Source organism: Pan paniscus, chromosome 19 (genome assembly GCF_029289425.2).
Source record: "Pan paniscus chromosome 19, NHGRI_mPanPan1-v2.0_pri, whole genome shotgun sequence".
Classification (NCBI taxonomy): domain Eukaryota; kingdom Metazoa; phylum Chordata; class Mammalia; order Primates; family Hominidae; genus Pan; species Pan paniscus.
In genome coordinates, this window is record NC_073268.2 from 22,560,307 (window position 1) to 22,582,155 (window position 21,849).

Here is a 21,849-nt window from a genome sequence, read left to right on the forward strand (position 1 = left end):
CTTTACACCAGGCGCGGTGGCTCCCAGCACTTTGAGAGGCTGAAACCAGCAGATCACTTGAGCTCAGGAGTTCGAGACCAGCCTGGTCAAAATAGTGTATACCCCGTCTCTTAAAAAAATAAAAATTGAAAAAAATAAAAATTGAAAAAAATTAGCTGGGCGTGGTGGCAAGCGCCCATCTACTCAGGAGGCTGAAGTGGGAGGATTGCTTGAGCCCAAGAGGTCGAGGCTGCAGTGAACTGTGATCGGACCGCTGCACTCCAGCCTGGGTGACAGAGTGACACCCTGTCTCAAAAAGGGGGGTTGGGAGGTGGGCTTTATTTTCTGTTTGATTGCCCATCTTAATTCTACTCTGTTAGGGCAATTCTAAAAAGAACTTAGAGGAGCTTCGCAGCCCTTCACCACCACCGTGACCCCAAGTACGTTCTCTCTTTCTCCCCCCCCCCCGCCCACAAACAACCCCCTAAGCTTACCCCTGAGTTAGTAACCTGGTTGGGGTTGGTGATGAGGAAATCCGAGAGGCCTCTTAGAAAATATTGTAAAGGGCAAGGGTCCTTTTGCGCTCAAAAACTAGGTAAAGGCAAATACAAGATTTTGCCTATAATTTCAGAATCTCCTGGTCCACCCGACTCCCAGATCTTGAGGATTTCCGGATGAGCAATTCAAGAGAGGGGAACAGAGAGCAACACTCTTAGAACCTGATTCCGTTCCTCAGCTCGCATTCCTCCGCCCGTCCCGCTCCCGCCGCCAGCGGAGGCCCTAGTCTCCCGCTCCAACTATTCCAACCATCCCGGGAAGGGTGGGGCGCTCGGCTCTTGGGTCCCCCTCCGCCGCCCCGCCTCGTCGATCTCCCCTTCTGCCCTGGTTCCTCCCTTTCTGGGGTGGGGCCAGCCAATCAGCGACCAGACTCCGGAGTTTGGCCCGGGAGCTGGGGAGCTCACCGATCCCCCGCCCAGCAGTTCTGGCCGCTGTCCCGGTGCGCACGGACGTGGCTCGAGTTTCCTCTGCTCTCCGCTCTCCGCTCTCGCCCGCTAGCTCTCCCCCCTTCCGCTCCTGCTTCTCTCCGGGTCTCCCGCTCCAGCTCCAGCTCCACCCGGCCGGTCCTGCACGGCTCCGGGTAGCCATGGAGGACCCCACCCTCTATATTGTCGAGCGGCCGCTTCCCGGGTACCCCGACGCCGAGGCCCCGGAGCCTTCCTCCGCTGGGGCTCAGGCAGCGGAGGAGCCGTCGGGGGCCGGCTCAGAAGAGCTGATCAAGTCGGACCAGGTGAACGGCGTGCTGGTGCTGAGCCTCCTGGACAAAATCATCGGGGCCGTAGACCAGATCCAGCTGACCCAAGCACAGCTGGAGGAGCGGCAGGCGGAGATGGAGGGCGCAGTGCAGAGCATCCAGGGCGAGCTGAGCAAGCTGGGCAAGGCGCACGCCACCACGAGCAATACGGTGAGCAAGCTGCTGGAGAAGGTGCGCAAGGTCAGCGTCAACGTGAAGACCGTGCGCGGCAGCCTGGAGCGCCAGGCGGGGCAGATCAAGAAGCTGGAGGTCAACGAGGCCGAGCTGCTGCGGCGCCGCAACTTTAAAGTCATGATCTACCAGGTGAGCCCACGGGGCGGAAGGCGCCCAGAGCTCCCGCGCCCGGCCCGCGTCCCCTGCCTGGGAGTTGGGGTGGGGAGACCTGCCTGTGGCGCTGCTCCCCTCCCAGCCTGGCCCGGGCGCCCGGGAGATCCACCCTCCTTCCGGTGAGCGCGGCTGGGGTGGGGTTGGGTGGGGTGGGATGGGGTGGAGGGAGCGGAGGACTCCTGGGGCTCGTAGAGGGGCGCGCTCTGCACCTCGAACCGCCCCACTCAGATCCTTCCCTCCGGTCCCAAACTTGTAGCAGAACCGAATTAGCGGGTGGACTCGAGGACGCTGCCCCTCGCAGACCGCTCCCTCCCTAATTGGCTCTGTCAAACTTCTTCCTACTTGGGGGAAGTTTCTAGGAAAGTCAGGGGTCCCTGGCGATCGTTGGGGTCCGCTGTAAGCGGACACTGGCTGCGGGGCCCGGGCCTGGGGCCTCTGCGCCTGCGGGCCTGATATAGCGGGTGATTCAGGGCTCAGGCACGCACCAGCAGGGGCTGTGCCAAGCGGGGAACGCGACCGCCAACCTCCTCCCCAGACCCTGCGCCCCCGCGCCCCCACATCGGCCTCGGCGGCCCACCCCTGTCCCCTCGCTGCTCTCTGCTCCTGGCCACCAGGCATTTTCAGGCCCTTGAGGACACCCTCACCCGCGGCGCGCGGGCACCCTGGGCCTCCTGGAAGCGGGCGGGGCTGGGCGGGGAAGAGTGGGCGTCAGGAGTGCAACAGGGGCTGGTGGAGTGGGTGGACAGCCCCTGCGGGGTCCGGCGGTCTGGGCGCAGTCTGGGCGAGGTGAATCACCCCGCATGCCTGCGGGGGCGGGGGCCAGGCGCAGCAGCGCAGCCGGCGGGAAGAGGCTGGCGCCCCCACCCCCCGGCTCCGCCCGGGGCCACTTGTTGCTTTCTTTGCACCTCTCCCCATTCCTCACACTTGGATAAAAATGTAGCTTTTGGATCATAACCCCCAATAAACCTGGGAGTCTCGGGTTTCTATGCTGCTCCTCTCCACGCCGCTTCCGCAGTGCCATCGGGGATGAGATTTTGGGCTGGGCGGGAAGTGTTCCAGCCTGGCTCCTCCCCGCCTCCCAAAGGCCTGCCGATGCTCCTAACCCCAGGGAGGCGGGATCGTGTGGGGCAGGGGGGTTAGTCTATGCTCCCCTCTCCCCTTCCTCTCCCTGCTGAAGGGAATGGAAAGAAAGGGAAGGCTGGATTTCCCACACCCTCCAAGTTAGAAGACCCCTTTCCGGGAGTTGTGGCTCTGCTGACTACTCTGGGGCCTGGTCGAGCCGGGTTCAGAGTGACCATCTGGGGTGAGGCGAGGGGGTCCTTGGCTTGGTTTCCCCAGGAGGAGTTAAGATAGATGCAAATCAGGACAAGTATCTGGGAAGAGTAGAGACAGAAAGGTGGGTCAGCTGGTACCTATCTGAGGTGGTGGGACAGAGGCAGAAGTGGCACTTGTCCCCCTCCCCACCCTTACCCACGGATGACAGACTCCTCCCAGGAGGCATATACGTGGCTTTTAAAAAGCTTTACTTCCCCTACTTAAGCACTATTTAGATAGAAAATGTTTGCCCAGAGCTATTTCCACTTAGTCTAACTGCTTGGAGGACGCAGGATGAGAGGGGGGCTTTTGATGTTTTTTAAGAGACCTGCTTAGTACTGGGGACATTGAGAGGAGCGGAACAAGACAGGGGTCTGGGACAGCAAGCCAGCTCTATATTTCCTCCAGAGCCTGGTGTGGCTGAGGGCCACCATGAAGAGCTCGAGGGGTGACCCTTCTCACGCTAACTGTCCCAGACCATAGAACCTGGGAAAAGTCTTGGCCTCGAGGTAAACTTCCCTATGCCAAAGATGGAGATTCTGAGAGAAGAGGGAAAGGTATGGAGGGAGAAAGACTTCTCTGCAGAGGCCACTGGCATCCCCCTGTTCTGCCCTCTCCAGCAATCTGCAGGGATATGTCTATATTTTAGGGGGTGGGAGGGAATGGGTTCTAATCACAGGTGGCTTCAAATGCATCTGCACTAAACCAAGGCCAGTGGGTGACAGAGAGTTGAGGTAGTAAGAGTAGCTCAAATGGAGTCCCAAACCCACAGAGGGAATAACTAAGAACTGAAATGGTCCCAACCTGGGGAAGACTTCAGACGTAAGGAAAAGATTCCAGCAAATGGGGTGAGGCTTGGGAAAGCGGAACTTCGCTGAGCTGCAGAGGAGATGTTCCAGGTGGGGACCCGGCTGCTGGAGGAAAGCAGAGGCTGCTCCTGCTCCTCCCAGAGGTCTGCAGGCCTGAGAAGGGAAGGAGGTAAAAATAGCTCTGTGCCTTGGCAGGCCTATTAGGGAAGATTGGGGGCAGCAGCATTTATGGTAAAGTCCGGCTGAAGGGGGAGGATGCTTGGGTGGCCAGGCAAAGAGACAGAGATTTGGAGAAAGTTTCCTGGGATGGTGTGAATTCTCTGGAGGGGCCATAGGGGAAGGGATGCTGTATTCCCCACTACAGGGGTGGGAGGTGATGATGTGGCAGTGGGGGTGGGGCAGAGGAGAACACCAAGGGATGGGAAGGCCCCCGTTGTGGGATGGAGACATCTGGCCTTCCATACCCTATTCCTGGGGAGAAAAGGAGGGAATCCCTTGTATGGCCCCACCCCATATTCAGGGAACTTCTAGACTTAATGATTTCACAGCTTTAAGTTCGCATTTGAACACACACACACACACACACACACACACACACACACACGAAATTCAGCACCTCCCACCCCAAGGTATCACAGCCCTCATCTTAAACTCACTTCTGAGTCATTACTGCCCTTCTCTGGCATTTCCTTCCCTGTCTCCCAAACAAAACCTAGCGGTTTGACATCGCATTCTATCAGGCGACACTTGGCTAGCAACAGCTAGTAAATGAGAGAAGTGAATTCTACTAGTTATAGGAGTTAATGGACTGAGGGTTGCAGGACGATCAGGCCAGATTGTGAATATAGAGGCAGTTGCTCTAAAATACCATGCAGAGGCCGGGCTAGGTGGCTCGTGCCTGTAATCCCAGCACTTTAGGAGGCCGAGGCAGGTGGATCACTTGAGGTCAGTAGTTCGAGACCAGCCTGGCCAACATGGTGAAACCCCTCTCTACTAAAAATACAAAAATTAGCCGGGCATGCTGGTGAGCACCTCTAATCCTGGTTACTCGGGAGGCTGAGGCAGAAGAATGGCTTGAACCTGGGAGGCAGAGGTTGCAGTGAGCGAGATCGTGTTATTGCACTCCAGCCTGGGCGACAGAGTGAGATTCCATCTCAAAAAAAAAAAAAAATAATAATAATAATAACAACAACAATAAATAAAATAAAATACCATGCAGATGAGTGGAGCTATGATCATTAAAGAGCCAGTTCTTCCAGGCAACAATTTGTTTTTTGGGGTTTTTTGGTTTTGTTTTTCAGACAAGTTCTCACTCTGTTGCCCAAGCTGGAGTGCAGTGACACAGTCATATCTTACTGCAGTCTCGAACTCTTGGGCTCAAGTGATCCTCCTGGTTCAGCCTCCCGAGTAGCTAGGACTACAGGTGCCCACCACCGTGCCCGGCAAATTGTTTTTTTTCATATTTGTAGAGTCCGGGGTCTCACTTAGTTGCCCAGGCTGATCTCAAACTCCTGGGTTCAAACAGTTCTCCTGCCTGGGCCTCCCAAAGTGCTGAGACTACAGGCATGAGCTACCACGTGCATCCAGTTTGTTTATTTTTAAACTTAAAAAGGCTTTATTTTTAATTACTATGGATACATAATAGTTGTACATATTTTTGGAGTACATGTGATATTTCGAGACAAGTATGCAATGTATAATGATCAAATCAGGGTAATTAGAGTATCCGTCATATCAAGCATTTATCATTTCCTTGTGTTAGGAACATCCCAATTCCACTCCTTTAATTATTTTGAAATACGCAATAATTTCTGTTAACTCTATCACCCTATTGTGCTACTGAACATTAGATCTTATTCCTTCTATCTAACTGTATTTTTGTACCCATTAACCATCCCTCCAGGCAACAATTTGGAGAGTAGGGCTCTTTTAGATCCAGAAAGTGGGGATAAAATGGAAATACGGGGCTGGGCGCGGTGGCTCACACCTGTAATCCCAACACTTTGGGAGGCCGAGGTGGGCGGATCACCTGAAGTGGGGAGTTCGAGACCAGCCTGACCAACATGGAGAAACCCCGTCTCTACTAAAAATACAAAATTAGCCAGGCGTGGTTGCACATGCCTGTAATCCCAGCTACTCAGGAGGCTGAGGCAGGAGAATCACTTGAACCCAGGAGGCAGAGGTTGCGGTGAGCCGAGATCGCACCATTGCACTCCAGCCTGGGCAACAAGAGCGAAACTTGGTCTCAAAAAAAAAAAAGGAAATACAGTCATGCATTGCTTAATGACTGAGATATGTTCAGAGAAATGCAGTGTTAGGCCATTTCCTCACTGTGTGAACATCATAGAGTAACTTTACATAAACCTAAACAGTATAGCCTACTGCACACCTAGGCTATATGATACAGCCTATTGCTCCTAGGCTACAAACCTATACAGCATGTTAATGTACTGAATACTGTAGGCAACTATAACACAATGGTAAGTATTTGTGTATCTAAATGTGTCTAAACATAGAAAAGGTGAAATAGCCATGGCACGGTAGCTCACACCTGTAATCCCAGCACTTTGGGAGGCCGAGGCAGGTAGATCACTTGAGGTCAGGAGTTAGAGACTAGCCTGGCCAACATGGTGAAACCCCATCTCTAAATAAAAATACAAAAATTAAGTGGGTGTGGTGGTGGGTGCCTGTAATCCCAGCTACTTGGGAGGCTGAGGCAGGGGAATCGTTTGAACCTGGGAGATGGAGGTTGTGCCTGGACAAGAGAGCAAGACTCTGTCTCAAAAAAATAGTATAGTAAAGTAAATACATAACCAGTAACACAGTCATGTCTTATCAATATCAAGTATTATGTACTGTATATAATTGTATGGGCTAGACTTTTATACAACTGGTAGTGCAGCAGGTTTGTTTACACCAGCAATCACCATAAACACTTGAGTAATTCATTTCACTAACACATTATGATGGCTACAATGTTATTAGGTGATAGGAATTTTTTATCTCCACTACAATCTTCTTTTTTTTTTTTTTGGAGACAAGTTCTCGCTCTGTTGCTCAGGCTAGAGTGCAGTGGCATGATCTTGGCTCACTGCAACCCCTCTGCCTCCCAGGTTCAAACAATTGTTCTTCTTCAGCCTTCCGAGTAGCTGGGATTTACAGGTGTGAGCCACCATGCCTGGCTAATATTTTTGTATTTTTAATAGAGACAGGGTTTCACCATGTTGGCCAGGCTGGTCTCGAACTCCTGGCCTCAAGCAATCCACCTGCCTTGGCCTCCCAAAGTGCTAAGATTACAGGCATAAGCCACCACAACCAGCCTCCATTACAATCTTATGGGACCACAGTTGTGTATGCCGTCTGTTGACTGAAACGTTGCTATGCGGCTCATGACTGAAAATGTGTTCTGGAGCAGTTTTGAGGAGGCAAAGTCAGTGACCTACATATGGACCAGCAGCAAAGGCCCATCAGACCTGCTCCAGGTGCTTGGGGATAAGGGCCAGGAAGCATTTAAGGGATTAGGTGTCTCATGGGCATTAAAGGGTAGGGCACCAGGGCTGGAACGAGAGCCTGATGGCTTCTCCTCCCCAAATCGCAATCCAACCTGTACCTCTTTCCTGGATTCAACGCAAATTAGGACTACCTTGCTCTAGAAGAACCCCAAACCTTTGTCCAAAAATATTCTCAACCCAGGGCTTTGGTCCCTTTCATCCCTAAAACCCAGCGGCCATGGAGAGTATGCATAGTACATCCTTCCTCCCAAACTGAGTTTGGGTTGTTTTTCCTGGTCACTGGGTCCAAAGCAGGGAGGGTATTTTTAGGGGTATTCCCAAGACGAAAGGAAATCATGCTATCCCTGGGTTCCTCCCTCCCTTTTTTTTTGAGAAAGGATCTTAGCTCTGCAGCCCAGGCTGGAGTGGTGGTATCACAGCTCACTGCAGCCTCAAACTCCTAGGCTCAAGCAATCCTCCCATCTCACCATCTCAGCCTCCCAAGTCGCTGGTGCTACAGGCACAAGCCACCATGCCCAGCTAATTTTTAAATTCCTTCCGTCCTTCTTTCCTTCTTTCCTTCTTCTTTCCTTCTTTTCTCTCTCTCTCTTTCTTCTTTCTTTGACAGAGTCTTGCTCTGTCACCCAGGCCGGAGTGCAGTAGCGTGATCTCAGCTCACTGTAACCTCCACCTCCTGGATTCAAGCAATTTTCATGCCTCACTGTCCTAAGTAGCTGGGATTACAGGCATGCGCCACCACACCTGGCTAATTTTTGTATTTTTAGCAGAGACGGGGTTTCACCATGTTGGCTAGGCTGGTCTCGAACTCCTGACCTCAGGTGATCCACCTGCCTCAGCCTCCCAAAGTGCTGGAATTACAGGCGGGAGCCACGGTGCTCAGCCTAAATTTTTTTTCTAGAGGGTCCCCACTGTTGCTCAGGCTGGTCTCAAATTCCTGGGCGTAAGTGATACTCCTGCCTTGGCCGCCCAAAGTGCTGGGGTTACAGGGATGAGCCACGCGGCCTTTTTATTTTTATTTTTCATATTGTAAAGATCAAAGTCAAAAGCATGAGGAGACAACAAAGAGTGGGCAACTGATAGCAAGAGGGGAGGGGATATTATTGCTAAGCAACTAACCTCAGAAGTAGGAGTGGCTTGGGCCATTTTTTTTTTGGAAATATAACATTGTGAATATTTCATCATTCTGTCATTAGCATTTAAAAATTTTTTCTTTTCTTTTCTTTTTTTTTTTTTGTTTTTTGTTTTGTTTTGTTTTTCTGAGACAGGGTCTCACTCTGTTGCCCAGGCTGGAATGTAGTGGCAGCTGTCACGGCTCACTGCAGCCCCTGCCGTCCGGGCTCAAGCATTCCTCCTGCCTTAGGCCCCCAAGTAGCTAGGACTACAGACATGCACCACCACATCCAGCTAATTTTTGTATTTTTTGGTGGAGATGGGGTTTCTCCACATTGCCTAGGGTCTCCAATTCCTGAGCTCAAGCAATCCGTCTGCCTTGGCCTCCCAAAGTGCTGGGATTACAGGCGTGAGCCACCGCACCCGGCCTCATTATACACTTCTTGAGCTAGAAGACACTTTGCAAATAATCAGCTTCAACTCCTTCATTTTGTGGTTTAGGAAGCTGAGGCCCAGAGAGGGGAAGTCACTAGCCTATTGTCACTCAAGTGATTGGGAGTCAAACTGGAGCCAGAACCCAGGTGTACCCTTCCGCTACACTCACTGCTCCCCACCCCCTCCTTCCGTTCTGGGCTCTGCAGCAGAAAGCTGAGTGAAGACTAGCCCTGACAAAGCTAGGGCTAGCTGTGGCTCCGACACTTGCTGAGGGAGTTAGTTGCACAGTCCTGGCCCTGGGGCTGCTTTGCGTGTGTATGGGTGTTTGTGTGTGCGGCGTTGGCTATGAGTGGCCAGCATTGGTGGCCATTGGCTGCTTAGCCTTGCGAGTGCTGAAGTAGAGGCAATGTGTGGTCACCTGGCCTGGTGACAGTGGGAGGGGAGAGGTGTAGGGGAGGGGAGGGGTGTAGGGGAGGGGTGTAGGGGAGAAAAGTGGGGGAAAGGAGGGGTGTTGGGGAGGGGAGGGGCGTAGGGGAGGAGTGGAGCTCCTGGTCAGCCGTGGTGTGCCCTGGCAGGGACTCCACACATACCTAGGAGAGGGACATGTTGTTTCCCTTTCTCTTCAGCCTCTCTGCCACTCCCACCTCCTCCTTGTACCCTGCAGGGGAGGTTGGGACCTGCTGCTTTGTTTTTTTGAGACTACAGCCTTTATCAAATACTGCTATTGCCTGAGTCCAATAGTGCCGCCAAGTGTCCCTCTCGCCTGGCGTCTGATTGCTCAAAGCAAGAAGCCTATAGTCTTCGGCAACTCAGCCCCTCAGGAGAGAGAGTTGGGGGCTGCCGCAGAGGTCCAGAGGTCCCAGGACATAGGCTCACCTGTCATAAAAATAGCTTGGTTTTGCCAGGCACAGTGATGTGTGCCTGTAGTCCCAGTTACTCAATAAGTTGAGGCAGGAAGATTGCTTGAGACTAGGAGTTTGAAGCCAGGTTGGGCAGCATAGAGAGACCCTATCTTAAAAAAAAAAATAGAGCTTGGTTTTGGATCCTGATTTCTCTGTGCATTTTAGTGTATGATATCTTAAGTGGTAGCAAGAGGGAGGGGTGGCAAGGGAGACAGAAGGTGGGGACGTGGCCAAAGGGAAATTGCCAGGATGCCCCTCTTCCATGCCTATCCCTCTCCTCATTTGGGGTAGCATCCTGTGTCCACCCTACCCCAGGGAAGAATGAAAACAGATTAATCTGGGCACACTGGCTCATGCCTGTAATCCCAGCACTTTGGGAGGCTGAGGTGGGTGGACCACTTGAGGTCAGGAGTTCAAGACCAGCCTGGCCAACATGGCGAAACTCCGTCTCTACCAAAAATACAAAAAAAATTAGCCGGGCGTGGTGGCACACACCTGTAATCCCAGCTACTAGGGAGGCTGAGGCAGGAGAATCACTTGAACTCAGGAGGCAGAGGTTGCAGTAAGCCAAGATCACGCCACTATACTCCACAGCCTGGGTGACAGAGCAAGACTCCGTCTAAAAAAAAAACAACAAAACTGGGATTGGCAGAGTCTGACTCTGAAGACAGTGAAGTTGTGTGCCTTTGTATTCACTCATCTGAGCCTCCCCAGTTATAATCCAACAACTAGCCCCTTAGAAAACTCCTTATCCACCCCTAGCAGCCTCCATAGTCTTCCTATGATTATGGCTGGGGAAGGATTGGAGATGGAAGCCCAAGAATGGGACTGGGGAATATTGTAGAGGGAGGAAGGGAGGGGCTCAATTGAAGCTGTGTTTATTAATTCTTGGGCTTGAGTTTGCCCCACCCCTTTTGGCCCCAGGGACCTCTTTTTTTTTTTTTTTTTTCCTTTTTGAGACAGACTTTTGCTCTGTTGCCCAGGCTAGAGTGAAGTGGCTGGACCTCAGCTCACTGCAAACTTCACCTCCCTGGTTCAAGTGATTCTCCTGCCTCAGCCTCCCGAGTAGCTGAGATTTCAGGCGTGTGCCAACAGGCCCCACTAACATTATTTTTTGCAGAGACCTGGGCAATGTTGCTGAGGCTGGTCTTGAACTCCTGGGCTCAAGGGATCCACCCACCTTGGCCTCCAAAGTGCTGGGATTACAAGGATTATAGGCATGAGCCACTGTGCCCAGCTCCCAGGGCCCTCTTGATGAAGCATTTAAAATGAGTTTCTAGGCCAGGCATGATGGTGGCTCATGCCTGTAATCCCAGCACTTTGGGAGCCCAAGGAGGGCAGATCACTTGAGGTCAGGAGTTCAAGACCAGCCTGGCCAACATGGTGAAACCCTATCTCTGCTAAAATTTCAAAATATTAGCTGGGCATGGTGGCACGCACCTGTAATCCCAGCTACTTGGGAGGCCAAGGCAGGAGAATCGCTGGAACCCAGGAGGCGGAGGTTGCGGTGAACCAAGATCAGAGATCACGCCACTGCACTACAGTTTAACAGCCTGGGCGATAGAGAGAGACTCCATCTCAAAAAAAATAAAATAAAATAGTCCAGGCGCAGTGGTTCCCGCCTGTAATCCCAGCACTTTGGGAGACCGAGACAAGAGGATCGCTTGAGGCCAGGAGTTCAAGACCAGCCTGGCCAACACAGTGAAACCCGGTCTCTACTAAAAGTACAAAATTAGCTGGGCGTGGTAGCATGCACCTGTAATCCCAGCTATTCGGGAGGCTGAGGCAGGAGAATTACTTGAACCTGGGAGGTGGAGGTTGCAGTGAGCCAAGATCGTGCCACTGCACTCCAGCCTGGGCAACAGAGTGAGACTCTGTCTCAAAAAAATAAAATAAAATAGTTTCTAGCCTGGGCAACATAGTGAGACCTTGTCTCTATCAAAAAAAAAAAAAAAAAAAATTAGCCGGGTTTGATGGTACACACCTGTAGTCCTAGATATTTGGGAGGCTGAGGTAAGAAGATTGCTTGAGCCCAGGAGTTGGAGGCTGCAGTGAGCTATGATTGTGCACTGCACTACAGCCTGGGCAACAGAGCAAGACCCCCATTTCTAAAAAAACAAAAACAAAAAAAAGTGGTTTATTTCCATCCTAATACATTGTGCTCCCCTCCCTACTCACCAGCCCCTACTCTGCATGCCACCAAGGCCCTTTTTTCTCAACTCCTTTTGCACCCACCCCAAGCCCCATTTAAACCCCTTTTCCTCATCTTAGCCCAAGAAGAAGCCGAATGCACCCTCTGACCTGGCCACACCCAAGATCGTGCCTTTTGACCTGCCTGAGACTGAGCCCTTTGACCTGAAGCCTGAGACAGTGCCTGAGCTCCCACCCTTTGACCAGACGCCTAGGGCACTGCCATATTACCCAGAGCCTGGGCCCCGGCCCACCCCAGAGGAGCCGACAGCCGGTGGGAGTGTTTAGGGTCTCCTGGATCCCGTTCTGTGGGCGTGGGGTATCTCTTCAGTCCACTGTCAGCCCACAGCCTGGTGGTGATCACTGCCAGGAGGGCCACCATCCCCAGTCACTGCCCACTGTGGACGGGTGCCGGGTACTGTGAGAACACTGGCATTATGCAGAGTTCAGGAGAATGGGATGTATATAGTGGGGATGGGAGGGGAATGGAAGGGGCCTCCCCACTTCTTGGTTTCTGTTTTTAGTAGTAAATGCTCCCCCACACTTAAGCTGCACCCGAAGGCTGCCTAGCATGAAGACGCATGGCTTCTGGTTCTGCCGCTCCCCCTGCTGCCTCCTCCTGAGGGACAACCCAGTTTGGCTCAAAGCCTCTTTGGAGAGGGCCATCATGAGGCCCAGGCCTGGGGTCTGTTCTGTGCCCTCTCCACCCACTCCCTGCAGCTGAGGAAAACATTTACACGTATTTTTTCCAGTTTCTTTTAGAAAATGCTTTGCAAAGAGATCGCTTATGTTTGCCAGATTCTGCCTTGGATGGGGTGCCCAAAAGCTGCCAACTCACAGAGGCCAGGAGGGGGACATTCTAGCTGGCTCTGGCTCAGGACCTCTGGCCTTCCTATAGCAGTGTTTCTCAACTTAAAAAAAAATGTTAAAAAAATTTTTTTTAGAGATGGGGTTGGACTGTGTTGCCCAGGCTGGTTCTGAACTCCTGGGGCTCAAGTGATCCTCCCACCTCAGCTTCCCAAAGTGCTGGGATTACAGGTGTGAGCCACCTCACCCAGCCAGTTTTTGTTGTTGATGGTTGTTGTTGTTTTCATAATCACTCCCATATAGAGACCTTTTAGTTTTTTTTTTTTTTTTTTTTTTTTGAGACATAGTCCTACTCTGTCACCCAGGTTGGAGTGCAGTGGAGTGATCTCGGCTCACTACAACCTCCACCTCCTCGGTTCAAGTGATTCTCCTGCCTCAGCCTCCCAAGTAGCTGGGATTACAGGCATGTGCCACCACATCCAGCTAGTTTTTGTATTTTTTGGTAGAGACGGGGTTTCGAACTCCTGACCTCAGGTGATCTGCCCGTGTTGGCCTCCCAAAATTCTGGGATTACAGGCATGAGCCACCACCCCGGCCCTTTCAATTTTTTTTTTTTTTTTTTTTTTTTTTTGAGACAGAGTCTCACTCCGTCGCCAGGCTGGATTACAGTGGCACGATCTTGGCTCACTGCAATCTCCGCCTCCCTGGTTCAGCCTCCCGAGTAGCTGGGATTACAGGCTCGTGCCACCACACCCAGCTAATTTTTGTATTTTTAGTAGAGACGGAGTTTCACCATGTTGGCCAGAATGGTCTCGATCTCCTGACCTCGTAATCTGCCCACCTTGGCCTCCCAAAGTGCTGGGATTACAGCCTTGAGCCACAGCACCCGGCCCCTTTCAGATATTTTTAACCAAGCTGTTCATCTCCCTCATGAAATGTTAAAACAATAGATAAACTGTATATCTGTTTATGTACTGTGGCTCTTGGGAGTGGCACAAATCATTGTGATATCTAAGTCCCCTCCCAATCTCCAAGAATCAGTTTTCACCCTTTTGGACGCAATTTCACCCCTGCCAAGAATGCACGCTAGAGCAGAAGGGAGGCACACTTCTGCCCTTGGGGTCTCTCATCTCCTTGTCTTAGCAACCTCTAGCAGAGGTCCTGAATTTTAAAGACCTTTCTCTCCCCTTCACCTCTCCCCTCCTCTGCACCCTCTTCTAACATACACTCTAAGCAGATCCTGGGTCTCTGAATTACCTCTCCAGTCTCCTCCAGCCATTCCCAGTTCGTGGTTGGGGACCTAGAGCTGGTCAGCCTTAAGTCAAGAGAGCCTCCTACCCAGACCCATGTGGCATCTGTCCCTTCTCCCTAACAAATGTGAAGTGCCTGGCCAAGGGCCAGATGTGTAATAGGTGCTCAATGACATTATAATCTTATAAAAATCTTCCTAAGCCAGATCTCAAGTTTAGAGAGCAGGGTTGGGGGGTGGAGTGGAAGAGGCTGGGAGCCTCCCTGTGGCTCCTCTGCATCCATCGAGGATTGAGGAGCTATGTGTGCTTGGCAAAGGGCAGGGGGAGCTGTAATGCTTTTGTTCAGAGCTGGTCATTAAAGGTAACTCTGGAAACCAAGCCTATTGGGAGTGGTGGTTTTGTTTAATAAAAACGGGAAACAGAACAAGCAGAGCCGTCCCTCCTTGCCATCCCCTGAGGTCCTTCCTTTGGCTTAGGAGCTCTGCCAGAGAAGTAGGGGTGGGACAAGGGTGCCTGGCCTGTGTGCCCAGGGTGGAGGGAGATGATTTTGGATTGTGTTTGTGGTGGTTGTACCAGCAAGCAGATGGGTGGGACCAAGACAGCACTCCAAGGCTGTGAGTCATGGGGGAAACCTGGCCTGGAGTGGAGAGGAAAAGCTAATGGTGAAATACCCTCTCCAGAGCCAGCCTATTGGACATCATCCCAGGATTCAGCTCAAGTTGTTTCGTCTCCTGTCCCCTGACCTTCCACCAAGAAGGCAGCTCCTATGGTGTAAGCCGTCACTCCAGGGGAAGCCTACGATGAATGGGGTTAGAGCCCCCAGATCCCTTACTGGTCTGGAGAGATTTCTAAATCCAGGAATAAACCTCCCCTTGGCCAGGCACAGTGGCTCATGCGAGAAATCTCAGCACTTTGGGAGGCCGAGGCAAGGGGATCACTTGAGCCCAGGAGTTTGAGACCAGCCTGGGCAACATAGTGAGACTCTGCCTGTACAAAAACTACAAAAATTAGCTGGGCATGGTGGCGTGCGCCTGTAGTTCCAGCTACTTGGGAGGCTGAGGTGGGAGGATCACTAGAGCCCAGGAGGTTGAGGCTGTAGTGACCTGTAATCATGCCACTGCACTTCAGCCTGGTTGACAGAACAAGACCCCATCTCAAAACAAACAAACAAAAACACAAAAATGGCCAGATGCGGTGGCTCGTGCCTGTAATCCCAGCACTTTGGGAGGCCGAGGTGGGAGGATCCCTTGAGGTCAGGAGTTTGAGATCAGCCTGGCCAACATGGTGAAACCCTGTCTCTACCAAAAAATACAAAAACTAGCCGGGTGTGGTGGTGCATGCCTGTAATCCCAGCTACTTGGGAGGCTGAGGCAGGAGAACTGCTTGAACCCAGGAGGCAGAGGTTGCAGTGAGCCGAGATTGCGCCACTGCACTCCAACCTGGGTGACAGAGTGAGACCATGTCTCAAAAAAAAAAAAAAAAAAAGGCCGGGCACGGTGGCTCACGCCTGTAATCCCAGCACTTTGGGAGGCTGAGAAGGGCGAATCACATGAGGTTGGGAGTTCAAGACCAGCCTGATCAACATGGAGAAACCCCGTCTTTACTAAAAATACAAAATTAGCCAGGTGTGGTGGCACATGCCTGTAATCTCAGCTATTTGGGAGGCCCAGGCAGGAGAATTGCTTGAACCTAGGAGGCGGATGTTGCGGTGAGCCGAGATCGTGTCATTGCACTCCAGCCTGGGGAGCAAGAGCAAAACTCCATCTCAAAAAAAAACAAAAAACAAAAACCTCCTCTCACTAGGATTGCTTCCTTATGTTGTAGTTTGAGACCTTTCATGAGGCACTAGGAAGATGGCATTGGCTATAAGAAGTCTGCAGCTCTCTCCCTAGTCCCATTCACTTCCAAGTTCAGCTGGCAAAGACCTTTATCTAGGAAGCCACAGGCCAGGAAAACCAGCCAGCTCAGCCTTTAGGGGTGGGGTGGAGCAGGCAGCAGGGGTAGGGGAGAAGGGGGGGATGCTGGGGGTAGGGCAGAGAGACAAAGTGGATTTGTTTTCCAGCAGCTGGGGCTGTTTCCTGACTATTCCCTGCCTGTCACCCTTAATCCCTCCCTAGCCTATTCACATTGTCTGAGTTTAGTGAAAGGAGGGGCTCTCTCCACCCTTTGGTGGGGCGTGGGTGGGTTTTTAAGTCTGGGAGGTTATGAAGGAAAGATCAGAGCTGAATTTTTTTAAATATATATATATACTGGGGCTGCAGGTAAATTCTGAGTGGAGATGGATGAAGAGGGTTTAGATCCTACAATGATGTATAAGTCTTAAATGATACGCACTCCAGTAGCAGGCAGGGTAAGGGTGATTGTAGGAGCCCCAAAGTGAATGACTGGAAATCAGAGGGAATGCAAAGAGAAGTTGAGACTCTCCTACACTCAGAACAAGGAAAACACCCTTCAATGCCTCAGTGAATGATAAGAGGCAGAGGGATAAACAAAATGCCCTAGGATGCCCATGATCTGCACTAAGCCGTCTATGGCAGGTAGAGACTACAAGTCCCAGCATGCCCTGTGCCCGGGTCACCTTGCCTGCTGGGAGGTGTAGTTGGGTAACAGAGAGCTGGAGGTGGCTTGGTGCCCAGCAGAGCTGATGCCCAGATGAGAGAAGAGGTGGAGCCAGCATTCCCTCTTTGTCCCTGCTAATGCTATTGACAAGAAGGGAAGGAAGTTGGGAGAGGGTGTTCCTAGTTTTCAGTGTAAACCAGGAAACTCTGGGGGGATGTTGATGGGAGGGAAGAGGAAAGAGGTTGGGGGCTGGGGAAGGAATTTCTGTAGCAGGTGGTGCAGAGATACCGAGCAGCCTATGTATAGGGGTGTGTGTGTGGTGTCAGTGAGAGGACTCAGTTTATGTTGCCTTATTTTCTTAGGGGACAGGATTTTTCTTATAATTCTGGGAAATGGTCTTCAGAAAACCCTTTAGAAAAGCGACTATCTCTCGTTCCTTCATTTGAAGTCACTAAAGGGAGTCTGGGCCAAAGAGATCCTATTGATGATCTTGGTCTGCCCTTTCCCTTTCTGTGCTCAGCCTCCCCTGCTCTCTGATGAGGGTGGAGGTGGGGGAGGGAGTGATCCAGAGATTCTGAAATGTTGGCCAGAGTCAAGATCTTGGAAAATCTTCCCGGAATGGAAAGCAGTTCTGGTGCTAAGTCCTCCAAGGAGAAGACAGAAAAGCAAAGAACTGGTTCTGAGCTCCAGGGTCATGGGGAATCTGAGACCACCCATCCTACTCCTAGACCCCTGAGCTCAGGCTTTGTGCTGGGGGCAGGGGGTAGGGAAAGCAAGAATTGAAAAGTAATCTCTCTTCTATCCCAAAGTAGGGAAGTCACAACCAGAAGAAATGTCCAGACTGGGGAGAAAACATGTCCGTGGCTCCCAGCCAGCTTCTTCCTCTTTCCAATATCAATTTCTAAATGTGGGGGAGGGGGAGAATGACCACTGGTGGAGCCAAACAGTATGAAGGAGTCAAAGAAGGTGGAGGTGGGGGAGGGTGGACCACAGTTCTCCATCTCTAAGGCTGGTTCTGAAATAGCTTGAGGCCAGGAGCAGTGGCTTATGCCTGTAATCCCAGCACTTTGGGAGGCCAAGGCGGGTGGATCATTTGAGGTCAGGGGTTCGAGACCAATCTGACCAACATGGTGAAACCCCGAGTCTACTAAAAATACAAAAAAATTAGCCAGGTGTGGTGGCGCATGCCTGCAGTCCCAGCTACTCAGGAGGCTAAGGCAGGAGAATTGCTTGAACCTGGGAGGCAGAGGTTGCAGTCAGCAGAGATCGTGTCACTGCACTGCAGCCTGGGCGACAAAGCGAGACTCCATCTCAAAAAAAAAAAAAAAATGAAATAGCTTGAGTCTAGGAAATGCACTTCCTTTACTTTACCTGCTTGGGTGGGTAGGTGCAGCTGTGGGCTCAAACCCCTACCCGCTTTCAACCTAAACAGACACTCCCACCACTTGCTTTTCGGCCTGGCTCGGGCAGTGTGCGATTTGCGGCACCAGAGGGCGCTCCGCCCATTTCCAAAGTGGAGCTGTGTCTCCCGAGGGCCGTAGTGGTTTAATATCATCTACGGGTGGAAAGGGATCAGGACAGGGTTGGACGACCACAGAGATTTTAGCCCAAGTGCAATTATTACGCAACCCCATCTCCGACCCGAAGTTTGGTCCCCTGCTCCCGCGGTCTGTTTAGTCACCATTCGTTCAACGCACATGTTTTTTAGAGAATGGCGGCGCGAGGCCGGGCGCGGTGGCTCACGCCTGTAATCCCAGAACTTTGGGAGGCCGAGGCGGGCGGATCACCTGAGGTCGGGAGTTCGAGACCAGCCTGACCAATATGGAGAAACACCGTCTCTATTAAAGATACAAAATTTAGCCGGCGTGGTGGTGGGCGCCTGTAATCCCAGCTATTCGGGAGGCTGAGGCAGGAGAATTGCTTGAACCCGGGTGGCGGAGGTTGCGGTGAGCCAAGATCGCGCCCACTGCACTCCAGCCTCGGCAACAGATCGAGACTCCGTTTAAAAAAAAAAAAAAAAAAAAAAAACAAGGAGAGAGAGAGAGAAAGAATGGCGACGCGGGGTTGGGGCGCCGGAGATGGGTGATATGTTGCCCAGGCTGGTCTCGAACTCCTGGACTCAAGCCATCCTCCTGCCTCGGTCTCCCACAGCGCTAATATTACAGGCGTGAGCCTACACACATTTATTGAGCGCCCGCCAGTTTCCTGGGGACCACGAGCGTCCCATGCTCCCCTCTCTCCAGGATCGTCACCACCCTGACTCAGGCTCGCCCACATCCGCCTCCTCCGACGCCTCTCATGTCCCTTCTCCTCTTCCCTTAGGATGAAGTGAAGCTGCCGGCCAAACTGAGCATCAGCAAATCGCTGAAAGAGTCGGAGGCGCTGCCAGAGAAGGAGGGCGAGGAGCTGGGCGAGGGCGAGCGGCCCGAGGAGGACGCAGCGGCGCTGGAGCTGTCGTCGGACGAGGCGGTGGAGGTTGAGGAGGTTATTGAGGAGTCCCGCGCAGAGCGTATCAAGCGCAGCGGCCTGCGGCGCGTGGACGACTTCAAGAAGGCCTTCTCCAAGGAGAAGATGGAGAAGACCAAGGTGCGTACCCGCGAGAACCTGGAGAAGACGCGCCTCAAGACCAAGGAAAACCTGGAGAAGACGCGGCACACCCTGGAGAAGCGCATGAACAAGCTGGGCACGCGCCTGGTGCCCGCCGAGCGGCGCGAGAAGCTGAAGACGTCGCGGGACAAGTTGCGCAAATCCTTCACGCCCGACCACGTGGTGTACGCGCGCTCCAAGACCGCGGTCTACAAGGTGCCGCCCTTCACCTTCCACGTCAAGAAGATCCGCGAGGGCCAGGTGGAAGTGCTCAAGGCCACCGAGATGGTGGAGGTGGGCGCCGACGACGACGAGGGCGGCGCGGAGCGCGGGGAGGCCGGCGACCTGCGGCGCGGGAGCAGCCCCGACGTGCACGCGCTGCTGGAGATCACCGAGGAGTCGGACGCCGTGCTGGTGGACAAGAGCGACAGCGACTGAGCCGCCCCCGCTGCCACCCACCCCATTCCTCGCTCCTTCCGAACTTCCTCTTTCGCATTCTCTCTCGGCCTGGCTGAGATTCTCTCTCAGCTGGCTGAGATTTTTCTAAATTGAAAACACGCCCCCCTCCCCACACCTCCAGGAACTCCACTCCCAGTCTTAGAGCTGTTAGGACCCGATGGGGAGGCAGCCCCCGCAGTGGACAGCCCCCGCTTGGACACAGTCCGAGTGGAATGGGAAGGGAATGGTCAATCCCTGTCCTGGTTGTCCAAGTCGGGATCTCAGAGGAAATTGCAGTGATTCCACGGTTAGGCCCCCCTGGGGGGGCTGCCTTCCCCTCAGCCTCTCCCCACACCACCCACCCAGCTGCTGTCATTCCGCTCACTGAGCTCTTCTTCATTCTCACCCTGATCCCTGGGGGACTCAAAGCCAAAACTGCCCAAAGAGGAAAGATTGAATCCTAAAGGGGATCCTTGCCCCCATGGGAGGCCCCCTACTAGAAGGACGTGAAAGCAGCTTTTGGGGGAAACTGAGGCAGTGGGGAAGACAGAGCAGAATGAGCCCTCACCCTGGCTGGGGGTCCAGCACAGGCTGTATCTGCAGAGGGTCCCAGAGGAACGCTGGAGCCAAGAGAAGCCCTGGGAAGGAGGGGTGGGGAACGACATGCATGTGAGGGATGGCACACTGATGTGTTTATGCACCTGTACACAGGAGCGCATGGCCATGGCTTTGGAAAGGAGAATGGAAAAATAGAAGAAGGTCGGCCGGGCTTGGTGGCTTATGCCTGTAACCCCAGCACTTTGGGAGGCCGAGGTGGGCGGATCACCTGAGGTCAGGAGTTCGAGACCAGCCTGGCCAACACCCCATCTCTACTAAGCGAAAACCCATCTCTACTAAAATTACAAAAATTAGCTGGGCATGGTTGTGCATGCCTGTAATCCCAGCTACTTTGGAGGCTGAGGTGGGGAGAATTGCTTGAACCTGGGAGGTGGAGGTTGCAGTGAGCCAAGGTCGCAACACTGCACTCCAGCCTGGGTGACAGAGTGAGACTCCATCTCAACAGAAGGAAAAAAAAGGAAAATAGGAGAAGGTGGAAATGGGTGAAGAGAGAAGTCCCCTCACTAGCTGCATGAGAAATCTATCTTACTGTGGTTCTCCATGGGCAGCAGGACCATTTTTCAGAATCAAGAGGGAGGACAGTGTGAGAAGGCGATGATCCAAAGAAGACAGAGAGGTCAGCCCCACCCGATCCCTCAAATGGGCTCTCGGAGGCACCCCCAGGGGCAGCCCATTTCTCAAAGTCCAGAAAATTAGGGTCCCAGAAGGGGGCAGCAGCAGGCTGGGAGTTAGGAGGGAGAGCAGGGTGCCGGCCCTGCCACCAAGTTGAGAGCTGGAGGGGAGGTGGGGAGAGAACATCACAGAGCAGCCAGCCCTGGTTCACTCCTGGCAGTTTCTTCTCAAGCTCCTTCCCTAGGAGCATGGTGGCACGTGCCTGTGGTCTCAGCTACTTGGGAGGCTGAGGCGGGAGGATCGCCAGAGCCCAGGAGTTTGAGGCTGCAGTGAGCTATGAGGGTGCCTCTGTGCTCCATCCTAGGCAACAAAGTGAGACGCTGTTTAAAAAGGAAAAAATCCTTCCCTAGAGCTAGTATCCTAAAGCTGCAGAGCTAGCCCAGACGTCATTGGTTTCCTTGTCCTTGGGGTGCTTTTCCTGAATCTTTGGGGGTGAAGGGAGTGTTGCTCCCAGTCCAGAGGCCTGATTCTGTTTGGACCGGGTTCTCAAGACACGACCAGGTTCTCAAGACACGAGTCCCCTTGTTCCTCCCCATTAAAGGGGGTTTGTCAGAAGCAAGAACAGCCTCTCTCCCCAGTCACAGCCTGAAGGGAGGCCCCGAGAGCTCCCTCCTTCCCCCCACCTGCTCCTTACCTTCTCTGCCCTGCTTTTTAGAACTGCAGTTCATTGTTTTAAGGGATTGGGGGAGGGAGCCTGGGGACACAAACCTTTTATACAATACAAAGCTTTGCTTTTTTTTTTTTTTTTTCTTCCTTTTCCCTTTCTCGGTTCTCTTCTCTCCTCTGAATGGCTGAAGACCCCTCTGCCGAGGGAGGTTGGGGATTGTGGGACAAGGTCCCTTGGTGCTGATGGCCTGAAGGGGCCTGAGCTGTGGGCAGATGCAGTTTTCTGTGGGCTTGGGGAACCTCTCACGTTGCTGTGTCCTGGTGAGCAGCCCGACCAATAAACCTGCTTTTCTAAAAGGATCTGTGTTTGATTGTATTCTCTGAAGGCAGTTACATAGGGTTACAGAGGGCAGGTGGGAAGGA

General features: G+C 52.7%; 1 protein-coding gene across 1 annotated transcript; it reads left to right on the plus strand.

Moving 5' to 3' along the window:
• The first annotated feature begins 698 nt into the window (after positions 1-698).
• On the plus strand, positions 699-21,786 carry CAVIN1 (caveolae associated protein 1). Its single transcript, XM_008966492.4, has 2 exons — positions 699-1,594; positions 18,829-21,786. Exons 1-2 carry the CDS (start codon positions 1,124-1,126, stop codon positions 19,528-19,530), a joined length of 1,173 nt encoding a protein of 390 aa, XP_008964740.2. The 5' UTR covers positions 699-1,123; the 3' UTR covers positions 19,531-21,786.
• Positions 21,787-21,849: the final 63 nt, after the last annotated feature.